This window comes from Geotrypetes seraphini, chromosome 5, assembly GCF_902459505.1.
Source record: "Geotrypetes seraphini chromosome 5, aGeoSer1.1, whole genome shotgun sequence".
In the NCBI taxonomy this organism is placed as follows: Eukaryota; Metazoa; Chordata; class Amphibia; order Gymnophiona; family Dermophiidae; genus Geotrypetes; species Geotrypetes seraphini.
Window position 1 is genome coordinate 19,716,154 of NC_047088.1, and position 26,886 is coordinate 19,743,039.

Sequence of the window (26,886 nt, forward strand, 5' to 3'; positions counted from 1 at the left end):
ATATGGTTCCAGAAAATGGAGGACATATTGAGACATCTGAAAACAATGGAAATAAAACCCGGATGTCTCATGGTAACCCTAGAAAAGCCACTGTTTCACAACTAATTTGACCACAGGCAGAAAAAAAAGAGCCTATGACGCTCCTGCAGTGCTTCTGCCAGTTCAAACAGCTCTTCAGGCCCTTTAAGAATTAGTTTAGCCCTAAAGTCTACGTAAGAGCACTATTAAAAAAATGAACAGAGGGGGCTGAGGAAGAGCACAATTTTTATTAAAGAAACTACAATAACCAAAATGTGTAATCTATTCTCTCCCAAGCATTTTCAAGTGCCATCATGATTCCATAGAATTGAATATAAATTTTGCATCACTTCAAAATGTTCACATCTGGTGACCAGGTTTTCAAACCTTTGTTTTTTTACAGATTTTCCACAAAACAGGTTCTGAGTCTGAAGCGAACCCTACAGCAATTACAAAATGACCCATACGGTAAGAGACTGGCTGAAAATGAGCATCCCGAGATCATCTCTGTACATCCAAGTGATGCTCCTAGCTGTCCCAGTCCTGGAAGCGTAAACAGTCACTGGCGATCCGCCATACTAGCCGAGTTGGCATTTCCTGGGCTGTCAGTAAGAAGCTCTGATTGAAGTATCGTTCTTTCTTCCCACCAAGTCTCACTGTTCCACAGGTCACAATCAGCAGGGTGGTCTGACCTTGTGTTGCTTGCTCTTCATATATAATTAAAAGAAATTTAAGAAGATACAGATACACCACAACTATTTTTTTTTTTTAAATCTCTTTGTGCATTTTTCCAGTAACTTTCACACACTAAAAATCTGTCGTCTTTTTTTTTTTTTTTAATAGAAAAGAAGGGGCAGTACTCAGATAGATCAAAATCAATTGTTATCTGATGTACCACCAACTATGCAAACAGCTAAGCAGTTTACAGCGTGAATAAAAAGATAGGATTAGGGGAAAACGATGATCAAGCGTTCACATAAAACATTGCATAACTGGGAAGTAACAAAGGGCCAGGTTACAATAAAGAGTCTTAAAAACGATAGGTAGGGATTGTTGAGACTGCAGGAGTTATCAGTTCTCTTAAAACTCACTTCTCCAAGGCGTGTGGGAGCGTGTAGTGCAGTGGTTAGAGCTACAGCCTTGGCACCCTGAGGTCGTGGGTTCAAATTCCGCACTGCTCTTTGTGACCCTAGGCAAGTCACTTAAACCACATTACATTAGAGTGGGAGCCCGTCGGGACAGTTAGGGAATAATGCTCGAGTACCTGAATAATTTGTAATCCGCCGTGAATTGTAGGATATGCGGAATATAAATGATATAGAAATATAAATTGAAAGATCTTGGAGAAGCGAGTTTTAAGGAACATAAAGGTTGAAATAAGGTCCAGTTTTTGCACGCTTGTGTGTTGTGGGAGAAGAGATGGTTCCAAAGAGTATGAACTGACCCACTAAATGAAAAAAAAAAAGTGTCCAGCGGATTCAAATGCAAACTTGCCTATAGGTAGATACAATACAGTGGACTTCTAGTCTGCTAAACCAGTTAAGTTCAGTGCAGATTACAAAAATCAGGGGAGACATAATAGAATCCCTAAGAATTACTATAATAAAACATAACTCCTACACAGAGATACAAATCAAGAGAGCAAAATTTTTTAAATAAAAAAAAGTCTTAAGAAGTCGCCTTAAATGAAGGTACAGTATAATCTCGTTATAACGGACTTCAAGGGACCTGGAAAAACAGTCCATAATTTCCAGAGTCCGTTATATCCAGAGTTGCATTTTTTTAAAACTTTATTTAGGTCGACTTGAAACAACGTTCCATCAACGAACAACAGTCACTGCACAACCGTATCAGCAACATCAAGAACAAAACTCAGCAAAACATTGGTATGGCACGAAACGATTGCAAAACCAGAACCCTGAAAGATGTTCTAAAGCATTGTGTCGTACTGTCCTGGAAAGAAAAATACTCTGTCATTTTCTTCTGGGCTGCATTTTGATACTATATCACCGGCACGCCACGCGCCTTGTAGGCGGAGCCTGCATGTCCGTTATATTGGAACAAAACTACAGCTAAAAGTGGCTCTGCGGACCAAAATAGTTGTCTGGTATATCCAAAAGTCCGTTATATGCAAGTCTGCTATATCCGATGATTTTCTGTATGTTTATAATGGCGCTCAGACGGGACCAGCGGACCTCGTCCACTATAGGCGAGGATCCGATTTAAGCAAGTCCGTTATAACAAGATTATACTGTAGTAAAATTCTGTTAAGAGATAATAGTGAGGAACACCACCATAGTCTAATATAATATAAATCAAAACAAAAAAATGTGTTGTTTGATCGTGGCACCAAGGGCCCTTTCCTATCCTCTGCTGTTAAACAAGGGAGTTTTTTGCCTGTGAAAATAAGGAAAAGCAGTTTTTCTTTGTGTTTTATAAGTCTGAGGCTTTTTCTCCCTCTGATAGTGGGTGCATGCTGGGTTGGAGTTGGGAGGTCGCTTGGTGCCACAATCAAACAGCACATTTTCTCGATTTATATTAGAGTAAAATTCTGTTTGAATATGAAGAGGTAACAAATTCAAAAGGCTACCAGTGCGATATCTTTGACATTTAACAGTAATTCTTGCAGGTAAAATGGAAAAGCAAGGGTTTTTCATAGGAGAGATCTTTTTGGAAGGAGAGGAAGAAGAGGTTTGACAATATAAGTAGGATCTAGTCCAGGGCTGCCCAAGTCCAGTCCTCATGATTTACTGGCAGGCCAGGTTTTCAGGATATCCACAATGCATACCAAGAAGGCCGTACAAATGAAGCTGAATGAGTCCAAAACAAAACTACTCTGGTTTGGCCCAAAATTAGATCAGTTACCCCAAGCTCATTCTACTACCTTCTGGTCCCACACTGCAGATCGTATTCTCACGCAAAGTTTTGGGCATCATTATTGACTCTACACTTTCCTTTAATGATCATCTCAACTCTGGTAAAAAAAATGGTTTTTTTTATTCTTCACATGTTGAGGAAAGTGAGATCCTGTTTCCGCCAACAACATTTTGCTGTCCTTGTACAAATCATTTTTTCCAAATTGGACTATTGTAATTTCATCTATCATCAACATGGCAGATGAGGTTCAACATGGATAAGTGTAAAGTGATGCATGTCGGTATCAAAAATCTCAAGCACGAGTACAGGATGTCTGGGGTGGTACTTGGAGAGACCTCCCAGGAAAGGGACTTGGGAGTTCTGATGGACAAGTCGATGAAGTGGCAGCGAAAAGGGCGAACAGAATGCTAGGAATGATAAAGAAGGGGATCACAAACAGATCAGAGAAGATTATCATGCTGCTGTACCAGGCCATGGTGCGCCCTCACCACTGGTCACCGTACATGAAGAAAGACATGGTACTACTCGAGAGGGTCCAGAGAAGAGTGACTAAGATGGTTAAGGGGTTGGAGGAGCTACTGTACAACGAAAGATTAGAGAAACTGGGCCTCTTCTCCCTCGAACAGAGGAGATTGAGAGGGGACATGATCAAAACATTCAAGGTACTGAAGGGAATAGACTTAGTAGATAAGGACAGGTTGTTCACCGTCTCCAAGGCAGGGAGAACGAGAGGGCACTCTTTAAAGTTGAAGGGGGATAGATTCCGTACAAACAAGAAGTTCTTCTTCACCCAGAGAGTGGTGGAAAACTGGAATGCTCTCCCAGAGGCTGTCATAGGGGAAAACACCCTCCAGGGATTCAAGACTAAGTTAGACAAGTTCCTACTGAACAAGGACGTACACTGGAAAGGCTAGTCTCAGTTAGGGCGGTGGTCTTTGACCAAAAGGGCCGCCGCGTGAGCGGACTGCTGGCATGATGGACCACTGGTCTGACCCAGCAGCGGCAACTCTTATGTTCTTATCTAAGTCTAACCAAGAAAAATCTTCAAAGACTTCAGCGGATCAAGAACACTGCGGCTAGGTGATCTTCACAAAAAGCAAATTCGATCATGTTTCACCGCTTCTGTCAAAAATTCACTGGCTTCCGGTGATTTCTAGGATTCACTTTACCTGCCTAATTTTCAAGATCCTACATGGCATTCTTCCTCCCCTAATCCCACTATCCTGGAATTCTTCAAGACCTGACACTACCATATCCGCCCACATACTCAAACTATCTTTCCCCTCGTTAAAAGGCGTCATGTATGCTGGTAAATTAGGGAAATCCCTTTTCTTCAAATTCACTGAGCTTTGGAATAACCTCCCTGCCCCTCTGCGGAACCTCGGCTCATTCCAATTATTCCGAAAGCATCTGAAAACCTGGCTCTTCTCCAAAACGTAAAGCTATCTATTTAAAATGTAAAGCTAGCTATCCTCTTCATAACCTCTAATTTCTTATTCTGTCCTTCCCTCATTTATTGAATTACCTGTGTACCGTGCTGAGCTCTATCTTTATGGAGATGATGTGGTATACAAACTTAAGGTTTAGTTTAGTTTAGTACTTGATGGGCAATAATCAAGACCTTAAAGGGAATCCTATAGAAGACTAGAAGCCAATATTTCTTGAGTCCAAAGAGAATCTAATTGTCCCCAAGTTTCTCCGTTTCCCTCAGGCTCTTACATCCCTCCTTTCTCTACCGAAGTGGTAGCAACAGTATCCTCTCTTTCCATCCACTGCGCCCTTTGTCTAATATTCAATTCTCTCTCTCCCTTTTCCTCTGTTTATCAGTTTCCCTGTTCCCTCCCCTCTTCCTACTCTTCATCAGGTAAGCTTCGGTCCTCTCCCACACACACTCCTCCCAGCATCCCCTTCTCTTTCCACACCTATCTCCAGCATCTCCCTCTTTTCTCTATCCAGCAGCAAACGCAAATCTCCATTCCGTTCCATCCTAAGCTTTCAGACTAACAAGCTACTGCTCTGACCACAAGTGGCGAGGCCTCTTTTCTTCTTTATGATAGTGGCTTCAGCTCAAGAGAAGGCATCAAGACTGAAGGAAATGACAGCGAGAGGTCATGGGTCATCGCTCAGTGCAGGCAGTTGAGGCATGCCATTCCCAGTGTCCTATCGTTTCCATCTGCACCATGCCTAGATCAGCTGGGCATATGAAAGTGGAAGTCGCAGGGCCTGGGTCTCTGATTGTCGAATGCCTTATGCCTGTCTAAATATTGCCATATTGCATTTTTATAAGCATAAGATATTCAACTAATCATAGCTCAGATGTGGGGAAAGGTATTACCAGGCCTGTTCACCACCCCCACCCCACCAATTCAGAAGTTGGCACTTCTCCACGGTAGATCAGCTCAAGCAGGACCCTACTGTACTCAATTTCCCTCAAGTTACAAATAGCATCTATTAAGAAACCTGAATGAAAGGTTATGATTACTAGCCTGTAATCAGTGTACTTAGCAGACAACAGGAGTAAAAAAAAAACAAGAAACCAGCAGCCTTACCATGAACTGGCTGACAGTCAAATACAGTCACTTGGAAGTCAGTAGGTGGAAGCATCTCGAAGAACTCCATCAGCGCCTCCCGTCCAGACACCGCATTCCCATTCCACACTAAAGTCGCTTTCTCCTGGTACAGCTTAATCAGCACCTTTAGAATAAATGATCAGCAAGACTTCATAAAATGTTTTAAACTTACACACATGTGTACACGCCTCATTCACTGGCCATCAGACACTGGAGAATGGCTGCCTGGGTCATGGCGGTCCCTTCTTAGAAGATCCCTCCTTTGCTACTCGTGCTACTACTAATCATTTCTATAGCACTAGATGTACACAGCACTGTACAAGGGGCTGCTGAAAAGCTCTCAACCCAACCAAGAAGAGAATGATGTGGTGCCACAAAACTTACAAGCTATTCCATCCTTTTCGACACTTTTGTATTCAATGATATGAAATGGAAAAAAAGTGTCGAGAAAAGTGTGGAATAACTTGTAAGTTTCGTGGCTCCACATCATTCCCTTCTTGGCTGGGCTGAGAACCTTTCGGTGGCCACTCGTATTGTGATGTCATAATGCCTTATTCCACCCATGCCTAAGAGCCAACCTCATCGGTGATGTCACTATGGGTTGGTTTCCCTATACTTGTGTCCGTTTACTAAATGCAAAAAGTGTCAAGAAAAGTGTGGAATAATTTGTAAGTTTCATGCTCCACATCATATTTATTCAATTTTCTATTCTATTCTCCCAGGGGAGCTCAGAATGGTTTACATGAGTTTATTCAGGTGCTCAAGCATTTTTCCCTGTCTGTCCTGGTGGGCTCATAATGTATCTAATGTACCTGGGGCAATGGGGGGATTAAGTGATTTGCCCAGGGTCACAAGGAGGAGTGCGGCTTTGAATCCACAACCTCAGGGTGCTGAGGCTGTAGCGTTAACCACTGTGCCACACTCTCCCCATTCTCTTCTTGGTTGGGCTGAGAACTTTTCAGCCGCCCCCGCATATTGTGATGTCATAATGCCTCATTCCACCAATGCCTAAGAGCCAGCCTCATTAATGATGTCACAATGGCTGGTTTCCCTATATTTGCGCCCATTTACTAGATGCATTTGCTTCATTGAAACAAAAAGTGTCAAGAAAAGTGTGGAATAACTTGTAAGTTTCATGGCTCCACATCATATTTATTCAATTGTCTCAACTGTTCTCCCAGGGGAGCTCAGAATGGTTTACATGAATTTATTCAGGTACTGAAGCATTTTTCCCTGTCTGTTCTGGTGGATGTCAGCCTAGCTATCGCTACCATTCAGCATTTTCAGTTGGCATTACTTATGTCAGCGAAGGCCTATGGGAAATTATATCAATCTGACTCTGGCATGGGAATGCAGATAGACCCTGAGGGCAGGAAGACGGTTTTAAGTATCCCTGATATGTTTTAAGTAGCCCTGATTGAAAGGTGTTAATGTCTGATTAAGAGGGTGCTTAGGACAATGGGTCCAGGTGCATGGAACAAAGAAGCCAGAGACTAATCCCATCACCATGCCTGCAAATATTACACCCTCCTTTATCAATTAAATTAACCATTGTTTCAAACAGTTTACAAATTCTAAACAGAAAGATACTGGGACATACAATAATTTCTATATTCAGAATAAGATTCCAAGGTATAAAAGCCTCCTCTCTGCTCTATCAATCTATCTATTTATCTCTGGGCTCTTGGCTCTCTCTCTCTCTCTCTCCATAGAACTTCAGACTCTCTGTCTCTTTGCCTCTGAACTATGTAAGGCAGGGAAACTGCTTTGCTCTCTCAACAATTGTAATGCTTAATTATTGTAATGCTTCAGAATATTGCTTTTCTGTAAGACTATTTCTATAATATATTATTTATGCAATCACCTCTGGCTGTGCCTCTTTGATTCTACTTCCTGGTGAGTCTTCAGTGAGGGAACTGAACCTGGGACCGGGCGTTTATCAGGGCGCCTCTCACTTAACCCCTACCACCTAATATTGTGGGGGCCACTAACAAACCTGACAGTGGGCTCATAATGTATCTAATGTACCTGGGGCAATGGGGGGATTAAGTGATATGCCAAGGGTCACAAGGAGCAGTGTGGGTTTGAACCCACAACCTCAGGGTGCTGAGGCTGTAGCTTTAACCACTGCACCACACTTTCCCCATTCTCTTCTTGGTTGGGCTAAGAACCTTTCAGTGGCCCCTCATATTGTGATGTCATAATGCCTTATTCCACCAATGCCTAAGAGCCAACCTCATCGGTGATGTCACAATGGCTTGGTTTCCCTATACTTCTGCCCATTTACTAAATACAAAAAGTGTCAAGAAAAGTGTGGAATAATTTGTAAGTTTCATGGCTCCGCATCATTTTCTGCTTGGTTGGGCGGAGAATTTTTCAATGGCCCCTCGTATACATTATATGCAGGTATTTTCTCTCTCCCTAGTGGGCTGACAATCTAATGTAGATTTTGTACCTGGGATAATAGGAAGTTTAAGTGACTTGCCCAGAGTCACAAGCAGCTGCTGTGGGAATCAATTCTAATTCACTAGGATAAAAACACACACCACACTAACCATTGGGATATTCTTCCCATGCCACCCTGGTATTGGCAGTTATCCATAATATCACCTCCATAATCCCGCAAGACATTTAATACAAGGCCTGTGGTCTCTGTCTGCTATTTGAAATAGGCCCAGGAGAGAATTCTTGAGCAGCAAAGTCTGGCGTGCTCATGAGAGAAGTGCAATATACTCAGATTACTGCATGCATTATTAAATCTCTTTCATACACATATTCTTAAACACCTTAGCAAGTAAAAAGTGGACTGAGAGAGATAAAACGTGGATGAAAGTATATCTTTTCAATCCAAACCCTTACAATCCGTCAGTGATTAGCCCTCTCATCCACTGTAACATTCCAGAATTAAATTCTAGGTTCCATGCAGTGGAAAATTCCAAGAGCAGAGTTTTCCTGCCATTATGGCCTCCTCGTTCCTCCTCACAGTAAAATGTCAGCACAGAGATCTCAGATCAGCCAAGTTCCCCGAACATGAGCCCAATTCTCCAAAGTTAGGTGCTGGGAAGATCCGCGCTAAGCAGATCTCACGTCTAACTTTGGCCATAAGCACTTGTGCCTGCTGAAACCTGGTCTAAATGCTGGCGAGCAACTAAGGGCAGTTGGGTGCATAAGTGATATCATGCCTGAGTTCTGGAAATGCCCCGATTCGCCCACACTCCTTTTTGAGCAGCAAGACAGGAGAATCATCTCCACAATTCAAACCAGGGCTGTGGAGTCGGAGACAATTTTGGGTACCTGGAGTCGGAGACGATAAAAATGTACCGACTACTGATAAATTTAAATTATAATAATAAAAAAATATACAGCAAGTTCAAATGTCCTATTTCACAAGCAATAGTCATAATTAACACATTGTTTGCGAGCATTCTTTGCTGATCTACACTGAAAAACGGGCAAATTGCTGTAACTTCTGAACCACTGCTTATTTTTGAATAAAACTTTCAGTTTCTTTCCTTATATTGAATTCTTTATTATAATTTAAACACATTTTTTAATTATTTTGTTATAAACAACTAGTCTTTAAGCCCGTTACATTAACGGGTGCTAGAATAGATGTGTCTGTCTGTGTTTCTTTATCTGTCTTTCTCCTTGGCCGCTGTCTGTATCCTTCTGTCCCCCCCTCCCCCCCGAGCAAAGCTGTCTGCCCCCAGCACCCACCTCCCCCCAAATGTCTCTCCATGGCCCTCTTCTGTCTTCCCCCCAGAGCAAAGCTGTCTGTCCCCTTTCCCTATCTCTCCATGGCCCCTTCTGTCTCCCCCAGCACACCCCTCCCCCCAAAGCAGCCCCCTATCCCTCTCCCTGTCTCTCCATGGCCCCTTTTGTCTTCCCCCCCAGAGCAAAGCTGTTTGCCCCAAGCACACCCCTCCCCCCAAAGCAGCCCCCTTTCCCTCTCCCGCTGACTCCCCTTTTTCTGTCTGTCTTTCTGTCCCTCTCCCTGCCCCTGTGTCTTTCTTTCTTTCTGTCTCCCTCCCTCCCGCTGTCTGTCATTTTTCCCCATTTCCTTGTGCAGCAACATTTCCATCCCACTTCCCTATGCAGCAGCAACAGCATTTTCCTCCTATCCCCCCCCCTTTCCTGTGTAGAAGCAGTAGCAGCATTTTCCCCCACTCCCCCTTTCCCTTCTCTTACCTTCTCTTCCCTGCTCCATTTGGCCCCTCCCCCTTCTTTTACTGCCGTTGTCGATCCGGCCTGCTCCTGACCCTCCCACCGCCGACAAACCTCGGGGCTCCAGCCGCGTAGGCAGCACTATAAACACACTGCTTCGCGGCCTTTTACTGGCGATTTCCTCTGCCGCGTCTGTCTCCGATGATGTCATCAGAGACGCGGCAGAGGAAATCGGCAGAGAAGGGCGCGAAGCAGTGTGTTTATAGTGCTGACTACGCCGTTGGAGCCGGGAGGCGACGGAGAGGGCAGGGGGTGCTAGCGGCCGGCAGCCGCCGCTCCGCAGGTGGAGAGCAGAGAAGGGCGCGCATGCCACTTGTCTTGCCTCGCATGAAGCCAGACCGTAAGCCGCGCATGCGCACTTCCTATGGGTCGCTACAGCTCACGGAAAACGGACGCACGCATAGGAAGTGCGCATGCGCGGCTTACCGTTTTATTATATTAGATTACAACATTCAAGGTTAATTTCAAAAATTTAAAAACCCCTACCTTTATACTGAAGAAATTTAAAGAAAGACAACTGAATTTACCGCTATTTTATTTACGATTTTGATCTCTTTTCCGACCCTAATTCCACGAATCGTCAAGTATCTCTTCACTGACTAATGTCTGATAGATAATGCGTAATTTTAATTCGACGAATGGCCGTGTTTACACTTTTGCCGCACCCCAGCACTAATTTGTAGAAACCGAGTTTTGTCAGCTCCCGCTCTCTAGTGGTAGTAGGCGAAAAACATATTTACTCGTTTCCCGCCAACAATGTGTTAAGTACTTCTCTGATGTAAGACTAAAGCCCAGTGCATAATTGTATTTCTACTAGCGTGAAGTTCGGAGTCGTGGGTACCAGAAACTGAGGAGTTGGAGTCGAAGGATTTATCTATCGACTCCACAGCCGTGGTTCACACCCAGCAAGAAAAACAGTGGAGAAGTTCAATAGTACAGGTGTGCAAAATTTAATTTATTCGGAAACTGTACCTAATTGGTGCGATGGCTCGACACGCACGTGTTTCGGTCCAACAGGCCTTCCTCAAGAGCCTAAAAACTGGGGAGATCCCAGAGGACTGGAAAATAGCAAATATCACGCCCATCTTCAAGAAGGGATCAAGGGGTGACCCGGGAAACTACAGGCCTGCGAGCTTGACCTCGGTTCTGGGAAAGATGATGGAAGCAATGGTAAAGGACGTAATCTGCGAACACATAGAAAACAATGGACAGCTGAAGGCGAGCCAGCATGGCTTCTGCAAGGGAAGGTCGTGCCTCACGAACTTGCTGTACTTCTTTGAGGGAATAAACAGCCAGATGGATAAGGGGGAATCCATAGACATCATTTACCTTGACTTCCAAAAAGCCTTCGACAAGGTACCTCACGAACGGCTACTTAAAAAGCTGTGGAACCACGGGGTGCAAGGGGATATCTACCGATGGATCAAACACTGGTTGGCAGGCAGGAAACAGAGGGTTGGAGTAAAAGGCCAATACTCAGACTGGCAATGAGTCACGAGCGGAGTTCCACAGGGGTCGGTGCTGGGACCTCTACTGTTCAATATATTTATTAACGATCTAGAGACGGGGACAAAATGTGAGGTTATCAAATTTGCTGATGACACCAAACTCTGCAGCAGGGTTAGAAACACGGAAGACTGTGAAGACCTGTAAAGGGACCTAACGAGACTGGAAGACTGGGCAAAAAAGTGGCAAATGAGTTTTAACGTACAGAAATGCAAGGTCATGCATGTAGGGAAAAAGAACCCGATGTTCAGCTACAAAATGGGGGGAACACTGCTAGGGGTGAGTAACCTTGAAAGGGACCTGGGAGTGATGGTCGACACATCACTGAAACCATCGGCGCAGTGTGCGACAGTCTCAAAGAAAGCAAACAGAATGCTGGGCATCATCAAAAAGGGTATCACAACCAGGACGAAGGAAGTCATCATGCCACTATATCGCGCAATGGTGCGCCCGCACCTGGAGTACTGTGTTCAATACTGGGCGCCATACTCAAGAAGGACATGGCGGTACTCGAGGGAGTGCAGAGGAGGGCGACTAAACTGATAAAAGGTATCGAAAATTTTTCATACGCCGACAGGTTAAAAAATGCTGGGCTGTTCTCCCTGGAGAAGAGGAGACTTAGAGGGGACATGATAGAAACCTTCAAATCCTAAAGGGCATAGAGAAAGTGAATAAGGACAGATTCCTTCAAACTGTGGGGAGCCACAAGCACTAGGGGTCACTCGAAGAAATTGAAAGGGGACAGGTTTAGAAACAAATGCTAGGAAAGTTCTTTTTTACCCAGAGGGTGGTGGACACATGGAACGCGCTTCCGGAGGATGTGATAGGCCAGAACTCTGTACAAGGGTTCAAGGAGGGTTTGGATAGGTTCCTGGAGGATAAGGGGATAGAGGGGTACAGATAGAACTTGAGGTAGGTTATAAAAGTGGTCAGAAACCACTTCACAGGTCGCGGACGAGATGGACCTCTGGTCTGACCCAGTGGAGGCAACTTCTTATGTTCTTATATTTGCACAGTGAAATTTAGACAACCAGTCAAACAATAAAAGGGTGGCGGCTGCACAATACTGCTAAACAATAAAGCAAAAGTTGAAAAAACTTTTGCACTGCCTCCTTGAGATGCAGATCTATCTCATGCATATTTATTGTGGATATACTGAAAAACCTGACCTGGATCTGGCTCTCGAGGACCGGAAATCGCCTACCCCTGACCTAGACTATGGAGAAATGATTGTATGGGATGTTGTCTCACAGAGTTCATAGTGTTCTCGTGAATTCTTGATGCTGGAGTTCGGAGGGAGGGTGGATGGGGTGTTTTAGTTTTTTCTGTTCTTTGTCCTCTTCTTTAAAAGCTCCATGAAAAACCAACATGGATGGCTTTAGATTGCCCGTTACAAGTCGGTTATTGTTGAAATTGTCTTCTTTTGTATACTACCTGTTCCTGGGGTTATTTGGGGTGCTGATTAAGAAAATTACATTGGATAGATCGCATCAGCTCTAGTTTCTTAGATATGGTTAAATTTATTAATTTTTTACCACTATTTAAAAGATCTCTTCTGCAGTATTGGGATGTCATAACAAGCTTTCTTTTTTGAATGGGAAATTTGTGTATTTAAATTACCCACTTTTTTGCGTACAATGACCTTTGTTTCACAACTGTTCGTCTACTTCCTTTCCTATAATGTACACTGGCATAAAAATATAAAGCTCAAATGACAAAAACCTCCTTTGTTCTGTTATATTACATAATTATGTGCAAAAAATTTAGATGGTAAACATGGTTTCCTTAGGCTACATAAATTTGTATTTCAAAGGTTTTCTCAACCTGATCTGTTTAAAACCGTAGCACATAGATTTAAATTGTAACGGGTTTTTCAACTTTGTCTTCTGTTACCTGGTTTGTGTTTCTGTGTACAAGTTAGCAGATAAAGGGAGCATTTACATATTTCCAATTGTAGTTTTACATCCAAAACATTGGTTTGTAAAAGGTAAATAACACTACATTAAAATATCCTGTTTTTTGGGGGGGGTTTTTTATATCAGTAACTGTGGGCTGGATTCACTAAAGATAAGGAAGGAGCCAAACAGGGACTTCCTTAGGCTCCTTCCTCAATGACAATGGGTCTTAGGCCCCTTCCCAGTGCATTATGTGATGCACAGGGAGGGGCCTAAGGCCATGATTGGCTCAGATGCCTCAGGCTCCTCCCATGGGTGAGGCCTGAGGCATCTGAGCCAGAGACTTCCTTAGGAAGGAGCCTAAGGAAGTCCCTGATTGGCCATTTGTTTTGGGAGGAGCCCAAGGCATCTGAGCCAATCAGGGCCTTAGGCTCCTCCCCATACATCACATGATGCACCAGGGAGGGGCCTAAGGCCCAGTGTTGCCACAGGAGGTGTTTTCAGTACCTGTTGCTCCCAAATGCAAGGTACGGGGGAGGGGGCGTCCAGTGGCAGTGGGCATTCCTCCTGCCTTTTTCTTCCGGGGGGGGGGGGGGTTTATGTGGAGGTATTTCCAGGCAGGAGGGAGTGGGCATCCCTCCTGCTGTTTTTTTTCAGGGGAGGGAGCGGGCGGGGACCTTTGTCAAAGGAGGGAGTGGGCATCCCTCCTGCCTTTTTCTTCGGGGAGGGGGGGAGGGAGGGAAGGAGAGGGAGAGGTCTTTCCAGGCAGGAGGGCGTGGGCATCCCTCTTGCCATCTTTTTGGCAAGTCATTTGCATGTAAACATAGAAACATGATGGCAGATAAAGGCCAAATGGCCCATCTAGTCTGCAAATCCACAGCAACCATTATCTCTTTCTCTCTCCGAGAGATCCCACGTGCCTATCCCAGGCTTTCTTGAATTCAGACACAATCTCTGTTTCCACCACCTCTTCCGGGAAACTGTTCTACACATCTACCACCCTTTCCGTAAAAAAAGTATTTCTTCAGATTACTCCAGAGCCTATCATCTCTTAACTTCATCTCATTGCAGTGAATCAATCGCTGTTTAAAAATTGGCCAGAGAATTGGCCAACAGCGATTGAGTCGCTATCTTTAGTGAATCTAGCCCATAGAATCTAGAGGTAAAAGGGCAAATCAAGGTAGCTGAGGCAAGGCTAAGCACCAATTCTTTGATGGCTTCTGTGCACCAAAATGCCATTATAGGGTAAATCTACATTACAAGCCTAAGTTGGGCATGAACAGTTAAGCCAAGCCTAAATGCTCATGCCTCACTGTTCCAGGATATGTAGTTACAGTGGTGCCTCACACAACGAACTTAATTGGTTCCAGGAGCAAGTTTGTTATGTGAAACGTTCGTTATGTGAAACGCGTTTTCCCATAGGAATACATGTAAAAAAAAATAATTCGTTCTGCAGCATAAAATATGCTAAGATGACATAAAAAAGATAAATTTTTTGTTATTATTTTTATTTAGATACATCTAAAAACATACATCTCCCTGTCCTTTTACTTCCACTATCTTCCTATCCCATCTCTATTCCCTTTTGTCCCTCTCCCCATGATCAATCATCTCACCACCTCTCTCTGCCCTCACCCTCAGGGTTCAAGATTGCTTCCTTCTCTTTTTCCTGTTGTTCTCTCTGCCTGTCACCCTATGATTTAGCATCCCTTCTGCCCTGTCCAATATTTCCCCTTCTCTCCCTCCCTCTCATCCCCTGCTCCAACATGTGCTTTCAGCGGCCTTCTCCCCCCCTTAAGCGTCTTTTCTTCTTCCACTCCACCTTTCCTCCCTCCCTGCCTCCACCTTTCGTGGCGCTTTTGCACCCGACCGACAACAGAAACAGGCCCGGTCGGACAAATCTCCCTGTCCTGTAGCCGCGAATCTAAATTACCTTCTTACAGCAGCTGGATTATTGAAGCTGCTGTAAGAGGTAATTTAGATTCGCGGCTACAGGGCAGGGAGGTTTGTCGGCCGGGCCAGTTGTCGGTCGATCGGGGGACCTGACCAGCTGTGCACATTCTTCGGGGCGGACCGCCCCCTCCCCCCTCTTTCGTTCGCCATTGCCTTCTTCCTACCTGCCCTGCCGCAGCCGCACACAGCCGAACGGAAGTCTTCCTGATGTCAGCGCTGACGTCGGAGGAAGGGAGGGCTTTGCTTAAGCCCTCCCTCCGACGTCAGCGCTGACATCGGGAAGATTTCCGTTCGGCTGTGTGCTGCGACAGGGCAGGTAAGGAGAAGGAGACTACCCTCGCGGCTCGACCAACCCCGCTGCGATCCAACCCCGCAGGAACCCCGGACTTCGTTGTGTGAAACGAAGTCCGTTGTACGAATCAAGACATAAAGTTCGTTGTGCGCAGCGTTCGCTGTGCGAGGCGTTCGCTGTGCGAGGCACCACTGTACATGTTTTCACTTATTGTTCTGCCAGAAAGAAATTCAAGAACAGCAGCCAGGGAATTCCTATTTTTACATTACCCAAGCCCCAGGAAGATTGTACACAAAAAACCTATTCGGTGATGTTTTCGTATGAGGCTGCCAAATAAATGGAATGATTTGCCTAGTACAATATCAGATAAATTACAATATATTCCAGAAACAGTTGAGCGAGCGTTTCAAGGAGGGAGTCACCGCAATGCGATGAGAAACGGGATCCCGATCCTGCCGTCACTGAGAGGCCAGAGTCCACTGAGGGACCCTCAAATGCAGCCTCGCGAACGGTGTGACATGCACGGTGGAGGCCATGCGTCCCAAGAGGACCATCATCTGCTTGGCCGAGACCGAAGTCCGTAGGGAAACCTGCTGACTCAGCCGCACGAGCGCGGCCTGCCGAGGGGGAGACAGGAACGACCAGAGGCGAACTGTGTCCAGCACGGCCCCGATAAACTGAAGGGATCTGAGAGGGGGCACAACTGGGCCGACTGGCACTGGGTGCACTTTTTAAAACCCGGATAAGAGGCCGGGACATAGAGGGAAAAAAACGGCCACGGCTGAGCGAGGCCAGGTGGCCACGGCAACCCGGGAGCCCCCGGTTGCCAAAGTCCAAAAAATCATGGGTAGTTGAATTTGTTTTGGTTTTTTTTTGAGACGAAAAACACCCGAAGGCAAAAAAGGTGCACAGTGACTCTGAGATAAAAACAAAGAAGCCGTGGTGCTAGAAAGGCACGAAAACACAGAGAGAAAAACGACAGGGCTTTCTGGCTCCGTGGAAAACTAAGAACTGAAGACCACGAGGAGGGGATGCGCCCTCTAGTGGAGCGGGAAGTCATTGCACATGCGTGGTGCAGCACCAGCAAACTTGAAATCTTCAATCAAGTTTGCTTGAAAAGCTGTCCGAGTCGGGACTTCCATGGATGACGTCACCCACATGTCGAGAAATATGCTGCCTGCTTGTTCTGGGATAATTCCTATTTTTACATTACCCAAGTCCTAGGAAGATTGTACACAAAAAACCTATTCGGTGATGTTTTCGTATGAGGCTGCCAAATAAATGGAACGATTTGCCTAGTACAATATCAATAAATTACAGTATATTCCAGAAACAGTTGAAAACACACCTGTTTAAGGGGTAAGTAAATACTAAATAATCCTGTTTGGTTATAGTACCTGAAATGATTGCAAGCATGACTTCTGTGATGAACTAGAAGCAAAAAATCAGGCAATCCATAGTATTGAAAGAAATCATCATTAAAAAAAACTCAACAGGGCTAGAAAAATCTTGGCCAATAGTCACCCGAGGGCCTAAACTTTGGTATCTGCTGCAAGAGGAGAGACTGAATCTAAGAGAAACAGAAGCAGGCTGGAATCCAGTCGGATTTTTCAGGATTTCCCCAATGAATATGCATGAGATCTATTTGCACGCACTGCTTTCAATGCTTATTCATTGGGGAAATCCTGAAAACCCGATTGGATTCCGGCCCTCGAGGACCAGAGTTGCCCATGTCTGATATAGGGAGAGATATTGAGGAGCCACAGAGAAAATATACTTGTAGCCCAGGGATTCAAAGTCCCTCCTTGAGGGCCGCAATCCAGTCGAGTTTTCAGAATTTCCTCAATGAAGGAAAAATTATGTTCTTACCTGTTAATTTTCTTTCCCTTAGACGCAGCAGATGAATCCAGAGACCAATGGGATAGCTCACATCTACCAGCAGGCGGAGATAGAGAAATTGATTAACAGGTGGTCCTATTGGCTGGCACTCCTCCTGTCTCATCAGTATAGCTCCTTGCCCAAGCATCCGTAACCAGCAATAGGCATAGCATGTAAAAAACTTCTTTCCCATAACACATCTCAAAATGCAATAATACAGAAAACAACCTGCCATAATAACAAACTGCGAAAGTTGCAAAAGAAAAAACCGAGAGACAATATCCAGAAAGGGTGGGGCTCTGGATTCATCTGCTGCGTCTAAGGGAAAGAAAATTAACAGGTAAGAACATAATTTTTCCTTCCCTAGCAACAGCAGCAGATGAATCCAGAGACCAATGGGATGTAGCAAAGCAATCCTCAATCTGGGTGGGAAGCAAACGCCGTCTCCACAACAACCGAAGCACAAAACGCCCCTACCGCATGCGCCCCCACATCCAAGCAGAAATGGGGAGAGAAAGCACGCTCGGAAGACCAATTAGCCGCGAGACAAATCTCCTCCAAGGAAAAAACATCTGTGCCGAGCCTAAGAAGTAGCCATCGCTCCAGCGGAATGGTCATGAAATTCTTTCGCCAACCGCTTCCCTGCCAGCAAGCAAGCATAAAGAATGTCCTCCTGGACCCATTGAGCGATGGAGGCTTCGGACGCCACCAAACGTTTGAGGCGTCCCTTGAAGAATGCAAAAAGGAGATATAAACAACTAAAAGTCGTTAGAAACCGAGCTCGCGGAGAACGCTACGTACATATAAAAAAATGCAGTGAATAAAAGCACTGCTCCCAATTTCCCCTCCCAGGAAGAAGGAAGGAAAAGCGAGCATGACATAAAAGAAAGGATGACACCCCCCTAGAAAGAAATAATGGTACCATCCGAACTGATACCCCCATATTTCGGAAATCAGAAATAGGAATCCCCGTTGAACAAGGCCTGCCACATAGAAAACTGCAGAGCTGAAGCCATGGCCACAAGAAACCCCATATTCAACGGCACAGCCCTTTAGAGTCCCAAAAGACAAGGATGAAATGAAGCCTTCGGTATACTGAGAAGAAGTACGTGAAGATTGTACTCCAAACCGGGCTTTCTAAGAGGCGCATGAATATACCGCACTCTGTTTAGGAACTGAACTACATGAAGCTGAGAAGTAAGCGAAGAGCTATATACCTAGTGTGACAAACCCAGCACCAGCACTAGCCCAGTCCCTGATAGGATTAAGTGCAGAAGAATGGACCAGATTGATTCTGGCGCTCAACTTGAGGCTGACCTCCCTTGCCCCTATAATCAAAGTGATAGTGAGCTGGAACAGAGGCAGGCAGGTTGGCAACGGCAGCTTCCGGGCTTTAGAACAGCTAAAGAAGCCACAAGGAAAGTAGCTGCAGTTTGAAAAACCCAGGCAGAGGAAAACTGCTGTAGAGCCAAAACCCATCCCCCGCTACAGGCTGAAGGGGATTGGCTCTGGTCTGTTTAAAAGCAGGCAGAGACAAACAGGAGGAGGAGGAGCGAGTGACGAGGGCGAGTCACTCCCACAGACCTAAGGCAGGAGAGGAGCTGTGGAACAGGGCAGCAGAGGAAAACGTGGTGGATTATCCCATGCAGGATTTTGGAGGAAGGCTTAACCCCTTCAAACTAATCCAGTGGCCAGACCAGGTAGAAGGCATGGAGATAGAAATAGCTGGCCCTAGGGTAGAAGGCCAGTTAGAAGGTATGGAATTCTGAATGAAAGAATGCAGCAACAGGGAAACTGTTTGTGTTTTGTGTTTTCTTTTTGCATATCGTTTTTTTCCTCTCTGCTGCCCAAGTTAAACCTGAAGAAGGGGATATATATATTGAGCTGTATAAGCATAGGAAGTTGGAGAATAATACTTTCCTGAAGTCTGAATCAAGTTATGCATTCAAAGATAAGTTTGTGAACAGATGCAGGCTGAACTGTTTAAAGTGCAGTTGGAACTGTAGGAAAGTTACTGTGACTCCCGTTGCAGGGAGCTAATTAGATTAACCGTCTCAGCTGTGTGATTTGTGCCTGCACGTAGGAGCTGTGAAAAAAGCTGACTTGCTAACAGAGTGTGCTGTGACGATTTTTGCCTACTGAGTCCTTGTCTGCTTGAAAATGTACTGTAAGTTTGATTTTTGCCAATTTACTATTTTTGTTCAATGACCTGCAAAGTGATATGGTTTTGCTGTTGCATATCTTTTGACCTGGAGGTCAGAATAAACCACTTATGTTTTCCTAAAGAACTTGTTTGCTTGGTGATATAGTGAAACCTTGTACTTACCCTATATCTCGAGGGGGCCTAGACCGTTGTCTGGGGGCTGCCTAAAAATCCTGAAAGGTACCCCTAGTTGAAGGGGGACGCGCCCGAATCTGTGTGTTTGTCACACGCCAGCCCTGGACTGCAAGGGGGTTTGTGACACTAGCCCTTGTAACAAGCCAAGAATGGCACTAGAAGCTGAAGGGAATTGAACGCTAAGCCCTCGGCAATACACCTGTGCCAAAAAGGAACTCTGGAGTGGTTCAAACGTTAAGAAGCACCCAAGAAAGGAAAACCCTCTAAAATGAAGCAGAAGCCACAGGAGAATATGTCCATAGCACCTGGAGAAGAGAAGAAAGAACCTGCTTCGCATAACCCTTACATGTCAGCCAAGATTTTCCAAAAAAAACTAGGTCGTAATACTAAAGTAGTACAAATATCCATGTGGATCGGACCCTAGGCGGGCAAAGCCGGAGACACCAGGAAACTTCTTAGTCCAGCTGTCGAAAGACTCTTCAAATCTGCATAGGAAGGATGGCGCCGCCAATCCAGGGATTCTACAAACCCTGTGCCCGGAAGGCGAGCTCGAGATGGCAAATCCAAGCCATCATCAGCCAGCGGAAAACACTGAAAAGGAGAAGGCAGAAGCGAGAAAGGAGCCATGCAGCAACCCCCTGTAACTCCCACTTCCTGGGCCCGCCGAAGAAACTAGGAAGAGAGAATTGAGAGACGGGGCCATGAGGTCTAGGTCAAGGAGATCTCGCTTTTCTAAAATGAGCTAGAACGCCTGAGCCACAAACCACAATATCCAGGATGCAGAAGATTATACTAGTACTAACATGCACACTTTCAAGAGCGTACACAGCGCTGTACACAGTAACATTCAAGAAATGGGCCATGCTCAGATTCCGCGGAGAGAAAGTCTATCCACACTCTTATCCTGATCCATAAAAGGATCTGCCAACAGAAGACGAGAGTCCACCCAATGAAGCAGACCAACTTCACCTGCCACTGAGTACAACACCTTTCTACTGCCCAAGCTGTAGAGAAAGACCCCCATCCTAAATACTGACCAAAAGGACCCTCAGCGGCAATCCGGAAGAATGATCTGAAGCTCCAGAAAGGTAGCCTGACCCTGCTCAAGAGCAGAAGAATGAACAGGTACTGAGTTGCCTCCGAAGACCAGACTCCTGGAGCTGAGGATGGAAGCCACCGAGCCCCCCAACCCGACAGCCCTGGATGGTCATTGGTCATGAGCTAGTCCAGTAAAGACCAAGGCATGCTGTGAAAAGAGATACCGGGAACCACAGGAACAAAAGTGACTGCTGAAGCATAAGAAGGGGAAAAGCAAGCCGAAGTTCCAGTGGAGTCAGCAATATGGATCCCAGAAAACCGTACAGAATCCTATACTCTTGGTCATGGTAAGCGAAGAAAAATACCAATCTGAGACCGAGACCCCACGCCTAAGTCTCCGGAAAGAAACACATGTCTCTCCTATATGAAGAAAAACATTACCCCGATATACCAATAAATAGTACAGGAGAAAAGAGCGCTGTGCAAATTCGAAGATGCACGTGTAAAGAACTGAGGAAAAGATACCACCCTTTTCTCGTCAGACAAATGGCCCAACTGGACGTCGTACGAATCAAGCAGGCAGTCAAGAAGAAATTAGAAGAATCGCCTAGTAGCGCCAAAACGGTACCACCGCCCACATCACCTAAAACGTTCGTGAAGCCTGGGGTAGGCGAAATGGCATGTGCCAAAACCGAAAGTGCTGCTCCAAGAGAGGCAGGCAAACCAAGTGCTGATTCGGAGTCCCTAGAGAAAATGTAAATATACTCCCAGGTTGTCTGCAGAAATGTGCAACCCCGTAAAACCAATTCAGCAGAATGGGATCCAGCCTGCCCAATGCCCCCGTCTCGGGCACCATGCAGGAAGTGGAACAACGTCCCTTAGTTCCCGAAGAACTACAAGAACTGTCCTGAGGACCAGTAACACTGAAAAGGGAAACACAAAACATAGAGACTCCAAGAACGAACTGGAAACCGGAGGAGGATTCAAAGATGCAAGCATCTGGAAAAATCCTTACAGCCCACTGACTTGACATTATAGCATCTTCCCCCTCATGAGAAAGCCTGAAGAGTCAGTGGAAGAAGTCAAGATCCCCTCAGAATGAAGTGCAGAAGGTTAGGGAATGGCAGGAGGAGACGGTAGGATCTGCAAGAAGATTCTCCTAGGAAAAATCAAGTTGCCCAATGTAAAGAGGAATATACTGTAACCATGAAAATAGTACCAACTCCATGCCACGGGGGCGAAATACGTATGGCCTATAAAGGGAATACGCACTAGCTGCAAGCAAGAAGCTATACTTACCGCCCTTTGACAACCACAGCAACTTAACAGGTATCAGACAACAGCGTCGTGACCTGCCCTTATGACTGCTCCCAGTCCATGAGAAAGCCGAAAGAGCTGACAGCGCGTGTGCAGTTCCATGTGGCCCAGGGAAGGCAAATGATGGGACACCCCGGCCGTAGACTCTGGAACGCTATACAGAAAAGATTGTTACGCCCGATGGAACTCGGAAATAGCCAATATGTCCCTAAACAGCTTCAAAGGGTAGGAAGCAGTACAACAGCGCTACCAGACACCATCCGCGCAGCATCAATGGCACCAATAATAAGGAACTGCCAAACGTACATAGTGTCACCCAGGTGAGACCTCGAGAGAGATGAAGAGATCCACAAAGAAAAAAACTGGGAACTCTCCTGCAACTGGCTCAAGTTGTACCTTGAGACATGGCTTCTACCAACCCAGGATGGAGGGAAGCCGAAACTGGGTGGTGAAGAACAGAGTCAAACCTCACTCTAATGGGTCTGCAGAGAACCCCAGGAAATAACGCTAGCGCGGCAAATTAATGAACTCGGGAGACCTCCACACACCGGGCCCCAATATCTCATGAAAGCAGGAGAAAACTGCAAGCAACTTCCTTCGCATTTGACCAAGAGGCATAGAAGCCACGGAAGAGCCCATAGAAGCCAGCTACTAAGGAAACTGCTGAACGCCCCCCCCCCCCCCCCCAGTGCAGGAGCGCTAGACCATTGTTCACTGAAAGACCGCGGCTCTCAGCCGGGGAAGCAAACACAGCCGCGGCAAGCAGGAAACTCAAGCCACACTGTGACGCGCTCAGCCGAGCAAGAGAACAAGCCTGAGCCTGTTTCGCCGGCTCTATGCAACTGGGAGGGAAAAACAGGGAGACCGGGAAGGCGCAGAGAGAAAGAAGCCGCTGAAACAGACCACAAGAACGCCGCAGCGCGTCTGTCAGCGTCGGAGCACCAGTGCGATCCACCAGCCCGCGGAAAGGCACGGTCTCCATAAACAGCGCACACCCAGTAGCGTAACACGCTGTAAACGCAAGTACTCCCCCCTGCCCCCACAGTAAAAACACCATGCGTCTCCCGCGCGCGGGAAAGCAGCAGCTCCTCTTAATCGAGCCCAAACTATAATTCAGGGGCTCTCTTCACGCAAACATATGCAAAAAAGAAAATGAGCCTCCACAAACTGTAAAATATGTACCGCTCACCAAAACTTAGCCGATGAGAAACAAAGTAAACATCAGGCAAACCACTAACCGCACAGCCACCGTGTCCCCCGAAGAACCGAACACAACACTAACCACCAGAAAATAGAACTTGCAACTACAAGGCAAAAAAGGCATACTCACAACCCAGCTCACAGGGCTGTTAGACGCCGGCAGGAACAAGTTGAGCACCACTGAGAGTACCCAATCAGGGAAAGCAGATGCAGTCTCTCTCTTTTTTTTTTTTTTTTCCAGGGAAAGAAGAAAAAATAGAGACCTAAATAGACCCTCTATCATAGGAGGGAGGGTGAGGCAGGGACCTGGGGGGGCCCAGGTGTAACCCCCTAAAGCCGGCACCATTCAGCCGGACACCCCTGTCTCACTGAAGAGAAAAATCTCAACAGGAGAAATTAAGTTTCCAGCCACAGCCAGAATCCAGGAGCTAGGTGAATAGCGACCTTGTCCTGCTGGGAGATAGAGAATACTGATGAGACAGGAGGAGTGCCAGCCAATAGGACCACCTGTTAATCAGTTTCTCTATCTCCGCCTGCTGGTAGATGTGAGCTATCCCATTGGTCTCTGGATTCATCTGCTGCTGTTGCTAGGGAATATGCATTGAAAGCAGTGCATGCACATAGATCTCATTCATATTCATTGGGGAAATCCTGAAAACCCGACTGGATTGCGGCCCTCAAGGAGGGACTTTGAGATCCCTGTTGTAGCCAGTAAGAGGTGTTTGAATGGTATGCGGAAGCCAGTGAAGCAACATGAGGAGAGGGATAACATGAGCATAACGACACTGGCGGAATACGAGGCATACATCAGATCTCGGGCAAGACACTTAATCCTCCATGGTCTCAAGTCCTCGGAGAAAGGGAAATACCTACTGTACCTGAATGTAATGCACCTTGAACTATCATTGGAATGGCGTGAGCTACATATCGCATAAAGAGGAAATATGCAGCACTTACATGTCTTTGCTTGTCAATCATTTCATAATAAAGGTTCACAAATTTTTCTGCAGCTCTACAAGCCTCGCCAGCTCGGATTCTAAAATCCTTAAGGATAAAGAAGAAAGCACAGGATTGATTAAGTCACACAGGAGATGGAAACACCACTATTTTTGCTACTGCTTATGAAAACTTCAGGCAAGAAAAGATGAGTATGTTATGTGCAATAACGGCTGCTTATTAACCGGGGCTGTGGAGTTGGTACACCAGACCTTTGACTCCAACTCCTACTGATATTAGGCTTGAAATTTTTGTTCTGGATCTAAAGTACTGGTAAATACTTACATTTACCAGTACTTTAGATCCAGGAAAAATATATATCTAACTATAAAATGATAAACTTACCATATATTCTAAGGGTTTTTTTTTTTTTAATTTTGAAGCTGGTGTTGCAGTTAGTACTAATATCAAGACCAAATCCACCCAAAATTGTTTCTGACTCCATAGCCCTACTATTAACCATCCTAACCTTTGCCCTAAGTGCAGCTTACCACATTCACAGATATACATGTCATCTTACAAGGGAAAAGAATTAATAACTACGGCTCCTATTCAAAGTACAAAAATGAAAAAACGGGTTTCCTATACACAACTATGTGAATAATTATTAATAAGAGGAAAAGACCTCAGACTCCTGCACCACCGAAGAATATAGCTTCCATTGGCATCACTGTGTATTAAGAGTTTTCAGATAGAAACTAAATAGCTTTTATTGTATGTTGCAAGGGGGGATTGGGACTTATATCCCCAAAAAGGATCCCACATTGTCCACTGTCTCAAAAAAGCCCTGTGATAATAAAGACATGGGAATCCTCATAGTGACTTCTGGTGCCTGCTTTCCTGAAACAGCCTGTCTGCAGGAAAAGGATTTCTCAGAAACTGTCAAACCTCATCAAAATTATTCTTCTGGTTGCTTGTCGGACAGACCCCAACCATGGACTCCCATCCCCAAGATTCCTCACAGAGCAATTGGGGGTGGAGGGGGTGGAGAGTGAGAGAGAGAAAGTATGTAGCCGGCTCCCTGATACCCAGGGGGTTCTTACTCAAAAATTAGGCTCATTAATCTAGGTAAATGAATGGCAGTCCTAAATTTATAAGCTCCTAAATTAAGATGAATTTTCAGCTGAATACTTTGGGTTAAAATAGCCCTATAAATTAATTATGCAATAACCCAGCCAGACAGTCTCTTAGCTGTGGAGGACTAAGGCCTTGATTCAGAGATATTGTGAAAGGGTGAAATCTGGATTCAGATCAGAGTCTCAGAAAAAAGTATTTTCTACTGTACTATTTGAAATGAGATATATTAGATGTAATATACTGCTTAGATGTATTGCTTTAGTGATGTGTTATAAATAAATATCAGACATACAGTGTCTAAAGCCAACACAAAAATTAGACTGCCCACAAATATTGGGAGAAAGAAAAAGAAACACTAGCAACAGCAGCGAAATATAATAAATACATGATGTCATTAACCAAGAAATGTAGTCTGACCAGACAAGGGCAGGATTAACCCTTTGATAGGTTCTCAAGAAACAAGCCCACTATGGATTATTAACCCTTTGATAAGTTCTAGAGAAACAAGCCCACTATGGATTAACCCTTTGATAGGTTCTCAGGAAACAAGCCCACTATGGATTAACCCTTTGATAGGTTCTCGAGAAACAAGCCCACTATGGATTAACCCTTTGATAGGTTCTAAAGAAACAAGCACACTATCTTTCTTCCTTCCCATCCCACTGTAATAAAAATACATTTTAAGGCAAACTGGGCCCTACAATAATAGGAGGAGAGCAAAACTTACAGGAAGTAGCAGGCATGAAATGCTGCTGGACAGTTGATGCATCAGGACAAAAAGTTTGCCTTGGAAGTCATTTGGAACTAGACACCTGAGAAGGCCCCCAACTAAACATCTGGACCCTAGGCAGAGAGCTAGAGTGCCTACACCCTCAATCCTGCTGCCCTGAACCAGAAACAAGACTGCCCAACACCAGGAGCCGAAAACTCTCCTTATTCATGAGATCTCTGTTCTTTTCCTTCGCTTCTTAGTTGATTTGGGCAAAAGTGTCACACCAAGAAAGTTCCCCGGATCTAATGCGGAAAGGGTGGAAAAGCGACTAAGCGTCTGGTGCAGAGGGAGAGAGACCGAGCCCCACCATCCAGGACGAGTCCGGCCTCCTCGGCGCCCCCGAACAAGAACGAGCCGCACCCCGAGGAGCGCTTCGATTTCCTCCACTTCCGCCTCGTGTAACGTTCTCAGGCGCCCCTACGGAAACAGCGGCTCGGAGATTTTATTTCCGCCCCTTCCTTCCCTCCCATCAGCGCAGCAACTCGGAAACACAAGTTCCGCCCCCCCCCCCCCCCCGGCTCAGAGCACCAGACATTACTTCTCCTCCCTCATCCCGAGGCAAAGCAACTGGGACACTTCAGTTCTTCTCCCCCCCCCCCCCCCCCCCCCCCCCCCCCCACTCTAATGGCCACAGCAACTCAACTGAACTTGTGAATACTCCTGGGCTACTTTCTCACTAGGGATGTAAAGAGGCTGGGAGGTCAGTTCAGAGGAAAGTGACCAAAGGTTAGGAGGTCTCCATCAGAAGACAAATGAGAAGAGACTGGAGATGCTAAATCTGCAGGGCTGGGTGGGAGTGGGTGGCAAGCAGGGCAATTGCCCAGGACCCCCATACTACAGAGGGATCAACAAACGGATGGACAAAGGAGACCCCATAGACATCATATATCTAGATTTCCAAAAAGCCTTTGACAAGGTGCCCCCATGAACGTCTA

At 45.6% G+C, this 26,886-nt stretch overlaps 1 protein-coding gene across 4 annotated transcripts; it reads right to left on the bottom strand.

The window, feature by feature from the left end:
• Positions 1-245: 245 nt before the first annotated feature.
• Positions 246-26,386, bottom strand: NXT2 (nuclear transport factor 2 like export factor 2). 4 transcript variants are annotated; one of them, XM_033946460.1, is made up of 4 exons: positions 26,259-26,386; positions 24,064-24,150; positions 5,445-5,589; positions 246-725 (listed from the first exon to the last, which is right to left on the bottom strand). In XM_033946460.1, exons 1-4 carry the CDS (start codon positions 26,259-26,261, stop codon positions 547-549), a joined length of 414 nt encoding a protein of 137 aa, XP_033802351.1. In that variant the 5' UTR covers positions 26,262-26,386; the 3' UTR covers positions 246-546. The 4 variants fall into 4 exon arrangements, with proteins under 4 accessions (XP_033802351.1, XP_033802350.1, XP_033802353.1 ...); XM_033946459.1 differs by having other exon boundaries at positions 25,907-26,382; XM_033946462.1 differs by lacking the exon at positions 24,064-24,150 and having other exon boundaries at positions 26,259-26,385.
• Positions 26,387-26,886: the final 500 nt, after the last annotated feature.